At 34.2% G+C, this 13516-nt stretch overlaps 1 protein-coding gene across 22 annotated transcripts in view; it reads left to right on the top strand.

Annotated features, from left to right (window-relative positions):
• RIMS1 (regulating synaptic membrane exocytosis 1) overlaps positions 1–13516 on the top strand; it is a 363013-nt gene that overhangs the window by 240688 nt on the left and 108809 nt on the right. For 18 of the 22 annotated variants that reach the window (XM_021393096.1, XM_021393103.1, XM_021393102.1 and 15 more), the window contains 6 exons: positions 165–336; positions 440–596; positions 1840–1911; positions 7133–7286; positions 7856–7981; positions 11769–11831. In XM_021393096.1, the coding sequence (XP_021248771.1) occupies positions 165–336; positions 440–596; positions 1840–1911; positions 7133–7286; positions 7856–7981; positions 11769–11831 (744 nt within the window). The other 4 variants (XM_021393112.1, XM_021393088.1, XM_021393087.1 and 1 more) reach the window with 3 other exon arrangements.

The raw sequence follows: 13516 nt of genomic DNA, 5'->3' as shown, positions 1-13516 counted from the left end.
TAACTCTCCGGACATTTGGATGAGTGCAATCCACTGTATAGCAAATACTTTTGTTTTTTAGGCACTATCAGATCAGAAAAAATGAAACCAGTAAGTGCTGATGAGTATATGGCTTTTTGTGATTTATTTCTACAAATAGTTTACAACAAATATTTATGTTTCAGTGATAAAAGTAAAAGGAGGACCAAAACAGTAAAGAAAAGTCTAGAGCCAAAATGGAACCAAACTTTTCTCTACTCGCATGTACATCGTAGAGATTTTAGAGAACGAATGCTTGAAATAACAGTATGGGATCAGCCAAGAGTACAAGAAGAAGAGAGTGAATTTCTTGGAGAGGTGATGCATACAATCACATTTATACTGAGTTTGATATTTATTTTTAATACATATGCATATATCTATTAAAATTTAAATTAAAATGTGACAATTTTTCTCCTAGATTCTTATAGAGCTGGAGACAGCACTTTTAGATGATGAACCACATTGGTATAAGCTACAGACACATGATGAATCTTCACTACCTCTGCCTCAGCCATCACCTTTCATGCCAAGAAGACATGTTCATGCTGGAGAAAGCTCTAGCAAAAAATTACAAAGTAGGTCCAATCCATTCATCTTTTTTTAATTTTTAAATTCAAAATCCTGGGTATGTTGTAATGAATTTAGTTTTCACATACAAGACAAAAACATTATTTCATAGTCTGTAAATGTAATAAAAATGTATGGCAAAAAGAGATGTGAGTTAGCATATGTCAGCATTTCACCTGTGATGCATAACTTTTAAGTACACGAAACCTATTTGAATTGATTTTCATTAGCAAAATAAAATTGGTCAAATATTTGTTTTCATAAATCTCCTTTCAAAAGGAAAGGTGAAGTCCATGTTTATTGGATATTTTTGTAACAATTAAAAGGTTTTTATTTAAAAAAGGAAAGGCTTTGAAGCCTTAGGACGTGTAAAAACACTTTTCATTTAAGATTAGTTTCAGGCTCCAACGTACTTTTATATATGCATACCGTACAATCAGATGAGAAGTGAATTTTAGCAGCAAAGAGAAATTGTGTGCTTGTATTTGGGAGGTACAGTTATTCTGAAGAGTCTGACTTCAGGTTTGTATGATTCATACTAAAAATAATGACTGTATTGAAATATTTGACTATTGTAGCCTCTCTGTTCATTTAACTTGATAAAAGATTTATTTTAAAATAGGAAGGATGTAGGACATTATTTTGAATATCCTTTCAAGCTATTTTTCTGATTTTTGTTTTAAACATGAAAGTCATTAATTCCAGCCAACGCATAAGAAATTGCAGCACATTCAGGAATGTATTATAGAAATGTGATACTACTCAGGCAGTAATTACTGCCTGAGAATATGTATAGAGATAGCAAACTAAAGGTTAGTTTTCCTGAGATATTTGAACTTTTTTAAAGGCTGTCAGTGCTGTTTCCTCTTCTCCCTTTCTCACCATATGCTGCCACCTCTCCTTTCCTGTTCAGCTGATTCAACTTGCTCAACTCACCAAAATAGCACAAAAGTACCTTTTTTTTCCTTTATTTGAGAAATAAAGAAATATTTTTGCTTGTTTAGTGAGCTAAACTAACCTCATAGAAGAGTACTGAAGGAAGAAGGGCAGAGGAGGCTGCAGCATCTGTGAGCTTGTTGGATTGGCTCAGCTGTTTGATGAAACATCACCATATCACTGCCGTTTAATTCTCCACTTGTACTGTTTAGACTTAAAATCATCTTTTCAATTCTAGTAGTACAAATGAACATATTTTTACATTTTATAACACAGCCAGATGTTCAGGTATTTGTTTACCTTACTGTTGTGCAGGATCTCGGCCAATCAGTGATAGTGACATCTCAGATTATGATGTTGATGATGGTATTGGAGTTGTTCCTCCAGGTGCGTGGGTGAACAGCATGGTCCTGCTTTCTTCTTCTTTCTTGCTTGCTTGTTTATTTATTTTCGTTATAACATTTCAGAATATTGAGGATATTGGTTTTATAGAACGCATAGTGGGAAAAACAAGTTTTCCTGGTCATTCCACAGTTCTTGTCCATCTAAAATATTGTGAATTAAAAGGTTCTATAATGCATTCATTGGTATTTCTCTTGCATACTATTCTTCATATATGAACCACTTGATGGTTCAGATTGTTTACTACATAATGTTCCAAGCATTATTAAAAATACTAACTTAATTTAAAAAAAAAATTAAACAGTAATTAAGGTTTCAGTGTTTATTGCAAGCATGTTTTTATTTTGCTGTTTGCTTGAAACTTAGATGTGAAACAGTCTCCCATGGACTTTATTTAGAATGCATGGCTGTAGATTAAGATGCATGTAGCATGGCTGTATCTTTTATAGTTTCCTTGAGTCTTCATGAACTACCATTACCCTAAATGTTCATAAATTTAGCTTGCACCATGGTTAGACTTCAGTTCATCATCCTTTTGTACTTTGGATACCATATTTTTCTATTTCTATTTGACTGTTGTTATAAGTCAGATGAATAGATTTCAAAAGTGTTCCAAACTAGCCTACGAATCACTGTTTCATTGGCAGCACTAAATCATTTTTTCCTTCAATGTCTCTGATGACAGTTACTGAATTAAATCAGGGGGGAATTTTGAAAGTCCTCTATCTTCCTGATCGGAGTTTAAAATAATTTGACAATTTATTCATTATATATTGATTAAAAATAATTCATGCATTTTATTACCACATCATTTTGACATGTATAGATCCAAATTTTGCTTCCTTTGATGTGTTAGGGTTCTTTCTTTAATTTCATACAATTGCATAGGAGTAACTAAGTGGGAAATTTGTTCCATTATGTCTTATAATTGTATTTGGTTTAATGAAGTGATTAATCTTGTTATTTACAGCAGCTGAGAGAAAGAACATTTAACTTAAAAATAAATCATAGGTTTTTAAAATGTGGCATATCTGTTTAATGCTTTCTTACCTCTGAGTTTTCAATATACATATTTAGAACAGGGACTTTTTTTTAAGCTGCCAATTCTTTAAGGCATTCATTTGAAATAAACCATTTTCCATCTAGCCAGAAACATACAAGAACATTCAGCTGAGTACACTGGACTCTATTCTCTGGGTCAACCCCCTGAGTAACAATCCTTACAGAAAGTTCTTAGGACAGAGAGTGCTCAAGTGTGGCTTTCTCAGTGTTCAACTTTCAGCTGTCAACTTTCTCAGAGATCACTGCAGAAAATGGTATACTGAAATGATATATACCAGTGGATTTTTTAAAATCCATTCATGGAACTGTTTGTAAAAGGTGTTTATACTCACAGCTCTGAAGCAACTTAATTTGAAGCTCTGCTTTAACACAGTTGATTTTTGACAAGTTTTTGTGGTATGCCTACAGCTGTTTACATGAGGAAAATATTATTTTAATGCTCTTAGCCTCTCCTCAGATATACGATGCTCCAGGCTTTTAATTAGCTTTGTGGTCTTACTCTGGACTCAGAGTACTTTAACTCTTTGTATTTCTTCTATGGTGGATTCGAATATTCCAAATGTGACTTCACCATTACTGAGTATATAAAAAGGGTCAGTAAAGGATTTATTAAAACAAAATAAAACATGATCTGAGGCATTAGTGGCTCATATTGAGTTGGCAGTATCCAAGAGGAAATTTTTAATGAGCTGTACTGCTTTTGAGTAGCACTCCAGAAGAATTTATTCTTCTGTCTGAAATTATTTGTATAAATGGCTGTGTTGTACTTAGCATTCCTGAAGCAGCAGGGTGACATCAGCATAACACCTTGTCATTGTCGTTTTATAATACCTTGTATTGTCCTTTTTAAAAAAGAAAGTTAGTGCTTTAGATATCAAAACATTTTTCATCATCTGTGCAGTTTCCATTTCATGTCACACCTGACAGTTTCCCATGACCACCTGAGAAACTTCTTCTCCATAAACTACCGTAAGCTGTATTGCTGCTCCCATGCAAAAAAAAAAAAAAAAAAAAAATTCTCTTTTCACTCTGAAGAGCACAGAACCTTTCTTTTTAAAATATGAGGAGATGTTACTGTTGCTGTCACTGTCATGGTCACTGTGGAACTATGGATGCAGTTTAACCAACTTAACAATACTTAAGTTAATACATAAGATAAATGTTATTTACTATTGCTCTGTCTGTGGTATAAGCTTTGTGTTCACCCAGTGCATAAGTTTTAAATATTGCCCCCAGATAGCTCAGCTATGAAGAATTAACAGGGTAATAGCATCTTTGTATGCCAGATGTTTAAGTGCACAGGATAATCCTAGGTATTGTTTTTTTAGGTGGACCGGAAATACTCCGTAAGCAGATTTTAAACTGAAATTTATTATTGAAAACTTGAAGCATATTTCAGAATAGTTACCTAAATGTTAGAAAGAAGCTTTGGATTTCTTTGATTTTAATGTTTAATTTAAAAAGTAGTGTTTTTTGTGTTAGAGAGGACATGATTTTATACAAAACATTTTTTTTCCAGAAAATATATCCTTGAGCATACAGCTCAGATTTAACTATACTGGGAAAGGGAACACATCAATTTTTGTCATGTGAAATCATTTGTCTTCCTCTGACAAAAATACTAGACGTTTTCTGCATCAATCTTATTACACAAAAGGAGGGAATCTCCACTGAAATCCTGAGTGAGTCACTGTTTTGCTTCAAAATTTCCACCCAGTTCTTGTGCTTACGCTGGGGACATCCTGATATTACTTTCTAGTTTCATTACATGACTCTGAAAAACTTTTTCAGCAGATAAGATACTCCAGCATCACAGTACATCAAAATCAGCATGACTTTGGAGTCTTTCTTTGCAACAAAGTTGATGAACCTTGGTGTGCGTACTTTCCAGGATCAGTCCTCTTTTGCAGTCAGTACTCACTAACCCATTGTCATTAAGTGGCAAGCATTTGCTGTTTATGTTGCTACTAATTTGCATTCGTAAAGTTGTTGGGTTTTTTTATGTCCTTCTTTGGCTTTCAAAGGATAACACCCCTCCTCAAACTTGCGTATTGTCACATTTAAAATTTGAAACCACATTCATTCATTTTGTTTCACATGCCTAACTCTGCTATGTGAGAACAGTACAAACATGCACACAACACGATGATCACGATGATGTTTGTTTCTGAGCTACTTGATATGTTTTTTATTGTGAATCTTTTTCTTTGGGCCCAGTCCTGCCCTCTAAGATCTATCAAAAGTCATATTGCTTCCTGTTCCCCTAATTGATTGTCTTCCCCACATCACTCTGCTTCAACAGATGAAAATAAGGGGTTATTTCCCATGTTCTTGCACCAAGCATGGTTACTATGATGTATAAGACAGTAGTCGGAGAAAGTAATAATAGACTTGCAGAGGTCTTTCTGCATATGTTTTTGAGCTGACATTAACTGGAAATTCCATAGTAAAATTTTTTATTATCTTTTTTGAACCATGTCTCCTTCCCACTTGCTTTCTCTATCTCATATTTGTAGTGATAAATGTATTCAGTGCTCAGTACTGTGTAACAGATGGACACATTTCTGGAGGTTGTGAGGTTATGAGCTTTTTAATTAGTGAAAAGAGCTTTAGAGTTTCTTGGATGGCAAAATGCACAATTTAGTGGGCCCATCTTCTGAATTTTGTTTATTAAGATGAATCTGTTTTATGGTAGAATATTTTGTAGTAAAGGGTTATTATCACTTTTTAACAAAATGCATTCCTTCAGGTTTAATGCCGAGATAATGCCTTCAGATGTTAAATATCCATTAGAATACACTGATAATCTGATGCATAATTTGGGAGAAATAATATGAGTCATTCCCTGGTGCTTGTGATCAAGGTTCAGTCTTGCAGCAGAACATGTCATTAAGTGTCATATCACCAAGTCTGATACTGACTCCGTATATAGGCTGTACTTTTAAGAGTTGTATAACAACCTAGTAAAATATTAGAAAAGAATTGCCTGAGTTACTCAAATTATGCAAAATAATAATTAAAAAAACCCTAAGCCAACAACCTTGAAACACTACAGAAAGATGCTCAAAAAGTGCAACCTGTTTTATTTATCCAGTTGAAGATGAAGCGTCTTTTCCTGTATGGAGAAGATTTCTGGTACAGGCTGCTTTATTAGCTAAACAAAAAAAAACACAGTACAGGTATTTAGTGCTAGCCAAATTCAATACAAAACAGCAAAATGATTTTTTGTAATCTATACAACAGTTTGTGAATTCAGTTAGGGATGACTAAAGAGATGACCTTTTCTATAATTCAGGGAGATTTTTCTCTCATCTAAGTGTCTACATGAGAGCAACTGTGACCAAATCCACTTAGGATATTCTGGAAAGGTAGCAGGCACCTTTTGGAAGTGGTGCATCATACTGAACTTCATTTGGTACAGGATTTTTAGGGTGAGGTTCAAAATGTGAACAAACAGCATACCATATAGAAAAAAAGAACAGGAATATTAGCAGTTTAAAAAATAGCAAAATGATAGTACATTTTTAAAGTCCTATATAAAAATAGATAATGAAAAATATTGCATCTCATTCCTAGTATTTGGAAAATGTGGTCTGCGGTGGATATGATGTTCAATCTTTTATATAATAGAGTATAAATGCTTGTTATTTTTGAAAGTAGGTAGCTTTGACCAAGTTGAGTGGGAGAACATTTTTGTATTTAACTGAAAAGAGTCAGAAAGAGGCTTCATATTTGAGTACTCCCGTGTGAGTCTCTGCATACACAGGCATGGCTTCTCCATTTGTTAGATGAGGTAAACCTACATTACTTAGATTCATTTCAAGTATTTGCTACTGAATGACAATTTTGAAATACAAATTACTCTGTGTACTCTTCCCCAAGATAGAAAACAGGCTCCCTCACACCTTCCAGTGCATACTGAAAGTCATCACAGTTTCCGTGTCTCTGCACATATAGACATTAAAAGGTAATCCTAGTATTTTATCCTGGCTGCATGATATGTCAGGATGTACAACAGCTGAATGACTACCTGAAAGTTGTGTAAGCATTTAGTTGTGTGTTCCTGAATGGACTAACCATCTGAATTCATTCAAAATCCACACTGTTATTCTCTAATTTCCTTTTGTTGCCCTCTTACCAGTAGGTTATAGATCTAGCACTAGAGAAAGTAGATCTACGACACTAACTGTGCCAGAACAGCAAAGAACAACACATCATCGTTCACGATCTGTATCTCCTCACCGTGGCGACGATCAGGGCAGGACCCGTTCACGTTTACCAAATGTGCCATCACAGAGGTAGGCATCACAAGTGAGTGAAACTGGTTGGTTTCAAGTTTGTACAATCTCTCACTGGTATCTATTTACTTTTCCTTTGTTCAGCATTTTTTTTTTAACCTTTTTTAAAAGCAAAATTGTATCTTAATTTAATAGTTATTTGAACTTGCTGCATATTTTCAATAATCATTCAAGTGCAGCCATGAGATTAGTCATATCTTTCTAAGAGTTACCTCTTACTGATATTTTTCATGTGATTCATTGTAGGTTTGGAAATGCTATTCAGTCAGTGACTGAATCTTATATGAAGTCACTTAAGCATTTTTATAGGATAATAAATAGTGTAATATACAGTTTGTATAGTAACTATGAATTGAACTTATTTTGAAGTAACAACAAGCTTAAATTATCAATTGTATTTATAATTTGTTCAATCGACCTGTACCATTTAATTGTCTATTAAGCTGTATTGTTTATGAAGGAAACAAAATTTTTGTACGGATGTCTGTGTTTCAGGAATTTTTAATTGTCCACTAAGCTATATTGTTTGTGAGAAAAACAAGATTATCATACGTATGTGTGCCTTTCAGGAGTTTAGATGAAATTCATCAAATGAGAAGATCACGTTCTCCAACTAGACACCATGAGGCCTCCAGAAGTCCAGCTGATTATAGATCCAGAGACATGGATAGTCAGTATTTGTCTGATCAAGAAAGGTATATTGTCAGTCTGAACTTGGAAATAATGTTAGAAATGTCTTTGTCAGTTTGCCTAGTTTTCAAGCGCTCAGCAGAAAACCACAGCCTGATAGTAATGGGGAAGGGACAGATAATCATCCTCACTGCAAAAAGTAGTCATAATTAAATTATCTATGCCTCTTTTCTGGTGAAAATCTGCACTGGGTTGACAGTGACAGTAGGTGTCTGGATTAATGATTCTTGGTTGTTTGTCCTAGACTACTGTGCTGTTGGTTTCGTGAACGCATGCCCTGAGATTTTTGCTTGAAAGCCATAAATCTTCATGTATTTCCTGACAAGTCTTGTAATAGAGACCAGAGAAACATATTTGTCTGTTTTGGTAGTCAGCAATATACCAGGATGACTTCCTACCACATAGGAGTTGAATGCTATATTTTGCTTTCCTATGCAAATATGTTTTGGATATCTATCTTTTCAGTCTCACAGAATTTTATATCTCATTTTGGTGAACTTGGTACAGTACACAAGCATAGGAAAGATACTTACAGTGCTTGTAATTAAGAAAAATCTCCAGTTATTGATGCGTGACACTCCCTGGAATATATGAAGATTGCTGCACTCCTCAGAGAACATGTTCTCTACTAGTAGGCATTGTTTTTCAGTTATCTAGGAATATCTTCCAAAAATGGAAGAAAACTAGAACGATCTTGCCTGGTTGTTTTTTTGTTTTGTTTTGTCATGACTTATGTATGAGAATTATTTATTTGAAACTGCTTAAAATTTCAGTGTCCTACATCATAGGCAAAAAATATGTACAGAATTGTCTAAGTTGGATTTTTGTACTGAATTTCCTTTTAGAGGTGAATTGAAATGCTTTTTGACTATAGCAACATCACATTTATAGTTAAGCTAGTTCAATTTCCACTTGTTGCAAGCATTTCCTGTTATTATTTTTTATAGGTAGTGATATATTCAAAGTATTCCTGAAAATATTTATTGCATAGCTTTCTTGTTCAGCAGATTTGGAAGAGACATTTAAATGTAGCCTTCATTACTAGAAATAGATAAGTAGAGTTGACTTCATGCAGATTTATCGTATTGCCTCAAAACATGGTATAAATGACAATATATACATGAATTATGCTTGGAGAGCAGGAGATGCACTGATGCTTTTTTAGAGATGAGCCATCAGAAAGAGCACAGCAGCAAAACACTGCTGATTTTTTTCAGATGAATAAGAAATAGTCTTCAGTTCTCACGGTTCAGAAGACACTTTTCAGAAGTTTGAAAGATCAGACGTGAATGATGTACATGGCTTACAGGATTTGCAGGATTTAATCAAAGGTTCCCTGAACTTACTTTCCTCAAGGAACAATCTTGTGCTTGCTGGTCTCATGTTTTTTTTTTCCATTTGCTTTTCCCCAGATTTCTTCAGTTGTTGAAACTGTTTAACTTTTGCAGGCTTCGCTGTCTTTCCATGAATAAGAGTAGCATCACAGAGTGGATCAAAATCAACTTTTGATTTTTACATTGTTGCCAGCAGTCTCATTGTTGATGTGATCTTTCACATCTTAGGATATAAAAAAGTAAATATTCCGTATTAGTACCAGTACTATGTCTTAGTATTGACATTAGTGCAAGTATTATGTCATTCATTTATTGAACCCATCATCTAAACAAGAATATTCTTGTAGATACAAAACATAAACCTGGTTTGAAATGTGAGTATTTTTCTGATAATTGCAGTTGCTTCTTACTTTTGATAATTTTCTCAGTGATCTGTTAGTGATCCCAAATTAATATTGAATGTTTTTATAAACCTTTGAAAAAATATCTATGATAGTCACAAAAGCATCTAGTATGATACACTTCCAGCGGAACTGATCAGTTCACTTTACCTTTTTTTAATATATTCTTATATATATATACGTATGTGTACACATGTGTATAAATATGTGTATATGTATGTGTGTATATAAAACTCTTTAGGAAAACTTTATATTAGGAAATCTAGCTAAGCAATATACTTTCCTCGGAATTTAGGATCATCATCTGATTCTCAAGGGGGCAACCCATTTCAATTTCTAGTGTGTGTTTTATTCCTAAATAATATCTGTTAATCTGAGTTCTTAAATATTCTCATTAGGAAGTTCTTATTTTACCATAATAATCTTTAATTTAAATGTCTCCAAAACAGCTTTAGTTTAGTGTAGAACTTCCAGTATCATCTTATACTGTAAATAATCTACTGTTATGGGTTCTTTTGCTTTGTTGTTTTTTTTTTTTAACTTGAGGCTTTTCATGGTGGATTTGCTGTATTTTCCCCTTTTCTGGATAAAATATTACGGTTTGCCATGGGTGCATTTCAATAGATAACTTTTGGCTTAGCCAAAGTAGAATAAATACTATCAAATTACCTTTCACAGCTACTGTTTTTCAGATTTTATCTTGTTTCTCCAGAATGATTCCTGTCTCTGAAAATTAAGCAGTGCATAAAATTTGATGGTGGGAGTGTTTTTATGCTTATTTCCTCAGTTCTTGCAAGAAAATCTCAAAACTCTTAAGTAACTGCAGAAAATGGTATTCTTTTCCTAAAATGCACATGTATTTGTAGTTTGGAAACTTGCATATAAATGCCGTTAGTGCTCTAAGATTAGGAATGGAAATTTTTCTTCAAAAGAAAAATCAATTCAGTTCACCTTTAATAGCTCCAGATACAAACTTAAATCTCACCTGTAAATCAGAAGCCATTGTTTTAGTCTTCCTATTTCAGAACATTAGAGAAATATTACCTGTGCAGCATCAATTAAATTAATCATTTTATAATGGTATGAAGCACAAAACACATTGAACAACTGCTACTTTATGTATTTTGTAATCTTTTCTCTCTCTATCACCACAGTACTTCATATGATTCCCTGCTTCTTTTAAAATAGCATGTTTTCATGAAGTTTAGCTTTACTTTCATATGTACAATAGTTTGGAATGGTGGGACTTTGTCTTCCTGATCATATTGAAGTGCATAAAACTAAAAGATAAAGTCAAGGGCTATTTCATATCATAATCACACTTACCACAGGCATAAATATGTATTAATTTTACCATCTTTCTGGTGCTAGCATGTGTTCGGTCGCATTAAATGAATAACAGATTCGTTGGCTAATTTTCTGAATTGGAAAAAATAAGAAACAAAAAGTCTGATGACTGATTAGCAATGTTTTTGTTTTGTTAGGATTGCATTGCAAAATACTGTAAAGAGCTATCAGTCAGAAATTACATTTGTCCAAACATATTTCCAGTGAGCACATATTTTTCTTTTTCCCAAAAGGATGAAAAGGGGTTACTCTTCCCATAGATTGGATTGCAGTAAAGTAACAAACTCTCCCTGCTTTTTTTCATGTATGCTTTTGTGGCTTAGAGAAAAACAGCCACATTTCTTTTTCCTAAAATATTTCTTTGTAGTTCTTTGATGTATAAGAAAGGTGGTTATTAGAGAAATGTAAATAATTTATGGAGACAGCTTTTGTCGTGAAGAACTCTGAATTGGTACTGAATTTTAAAGGGAGAAACCTCATGAAACTAGGTGAAAGAATTTGCTTGAAAATGTAGTTATAGCAGGCATTATTTTTTTTGCTCACATTCTTTGAGAAGTACAGTCTGGGTTTGAACATTAGCAGGCTATGTATGTGGGTGGAAGTTTCTTGTTTCTTTTTATGTTTTCATTTGCGTCTCATTGGCATAACCCATGTCATCTAATGCTTCATAATTATATCTGTTTCACTCACCACCCATCCTGTCTGTGCAGTGAGCTTCTTATGCTGCCCAGAGCAAAACGCGGAAGAAGTGCAGAGTGCCTACATACCATCAGGTAAATACAGGAATCTGGTACACCTCTGGTTAGTTGTGTGTGCTTTGTGTGCCCAGCATCCCAGTAAGTACAAACCTTCACAGTACCTTGTGATCCAGGTGTCAGTTATTCTTTGTTTTTTTTTTGTTTTAAATCAGCTCAAGATGTGTATATACATTTGTGAACATCAGGAGTAAGGATTAAAACAGCTAAAGAATTCCTGACTTTGCAGTTGTTTTTTTGTGATAGATTATCTGTCTAGTCACAGTAGTCCTGATCACCAGTGCATGGCAGTTTTGTTATGGTTTCAGACATTTTTTTTCAGTTGTTTTTATGTTTTCCTTTATTTCCATTTCTACGTCTATATTACAGCCAAGCACAAACCAACAATCTTTGCTATTTGTGACACCTAATCTCATGTTGACTTTGGACATTTAAAGAGAAAAGCAGAGGGGTGGAGGAAGGCATGATTTAAAGACATCTTCACAACCCAGATTTTAGGGAATTCATAATTCTTACGTTTTTTCCCTTCGAATTGTGCTAATAATCTGATCCAGGCTTAAACTTTGCAGTTTGTGCTCATCTTCAGTCTTAAAAAATCTCTCATCACAGGGTTTGGACCTCTTTCTCAACTGTTCCCAATGCTAAACGTATCTTAATCAAGCAAATCTAGCTTTCAAGAAAAAGATGAACATCAGTGCGTCTGTTACTTTAAAACTTTAAGCATAAATAATTTAGTTGTCGTATTTCAGCCAAAAAGCTTCTGCTTCAACATTTTAGGATTTAGCTTAATCACTGTACTCCCTGTTATTTTGTCAGTTTATTGTCATGCAATATCAAGTTTTCTCTACCTCTTTCCTATGGCATTTTTCTTTCTACTACATTCTCCATAACTTTACCCCTTACATGTCCCCAGCTCTGTGCCTTTTTTTTTTAATAATTAGATAATAAAGATTATAATTTTCATTATAATTTTGCAGTGACAGAATTTAAATTCTCACTTGATGCACTAAGTAAGCATTGTATGATGAGCTTTTGTCGCTCTTTGCCCAGCTGCTATGGATTTTCAATTGTGTTGCAAATCTACTAGGCAGTCTGGTAGCTAACCAGCTAAAAACTGTGCATGGACAGCTACATCGTTAGATAAGAGGAACACTGAATTCAGAGAGTGCAGCCCTTTCTTGTGTTTTTTTCTTGTTCTCATTTTTGCTTTTATTTTCTTAGAGAATCATAGAATCATAGAATGTCTTGGGTTGGAAGGGACATTAAGGCTCACCAGTTCCAACCCCCTGCCATCCCCTGCCATGGGCAGGGCTGCTACCCACTAGATCAGGCTGCCTAGGGCCCCATCCAACTTGGCCTTGAATGCCTCCAGAGATGGGACATCCGCAGCTTCTCTGGGCAGACTGTGGCAGCACCACACCAGTCTCTGAGTAAAAAATTTCCCCCTGATAGCTAATCTAAATCTCCACTTCTTTAGTTTCAGACCATTTCCCCTTGTCATATCAGACCATGTGAAAAGTTGGTCTCCCTCCTGTTTATAATCAAGAAAAGTAACAAGTTATGCCAAATTATTGAATAATGAATTTAAGTAGCAACCTATTAAAGTAACAAGCATATAAGTAAGAAATAGTTACACTAATGTTATATGATAAAATGTTATTTTTATTAATATACTGAATGTGAGTATAGAGGCAAGATATGTA

The sequence above is a fragment of the Numida meleagris genome, chromosome 3, assembly GCF_002078875.1.
Source record: "Numida meleagris isolate 19003 breed g44 Domestic line chromosome 3, NumMel1.0, whole genome shotgun sequence".
In the NCBI taxonomy this organism is placed as follows: domain Eukaryota; kingdom Metazoa; phylum Chordata; class Aves; order Galliformes; family Numididae; genus Numida; species Numida meleagris.
This window is presented reverse-complemented; position numbering and strand designations above follow the sequence as displayed.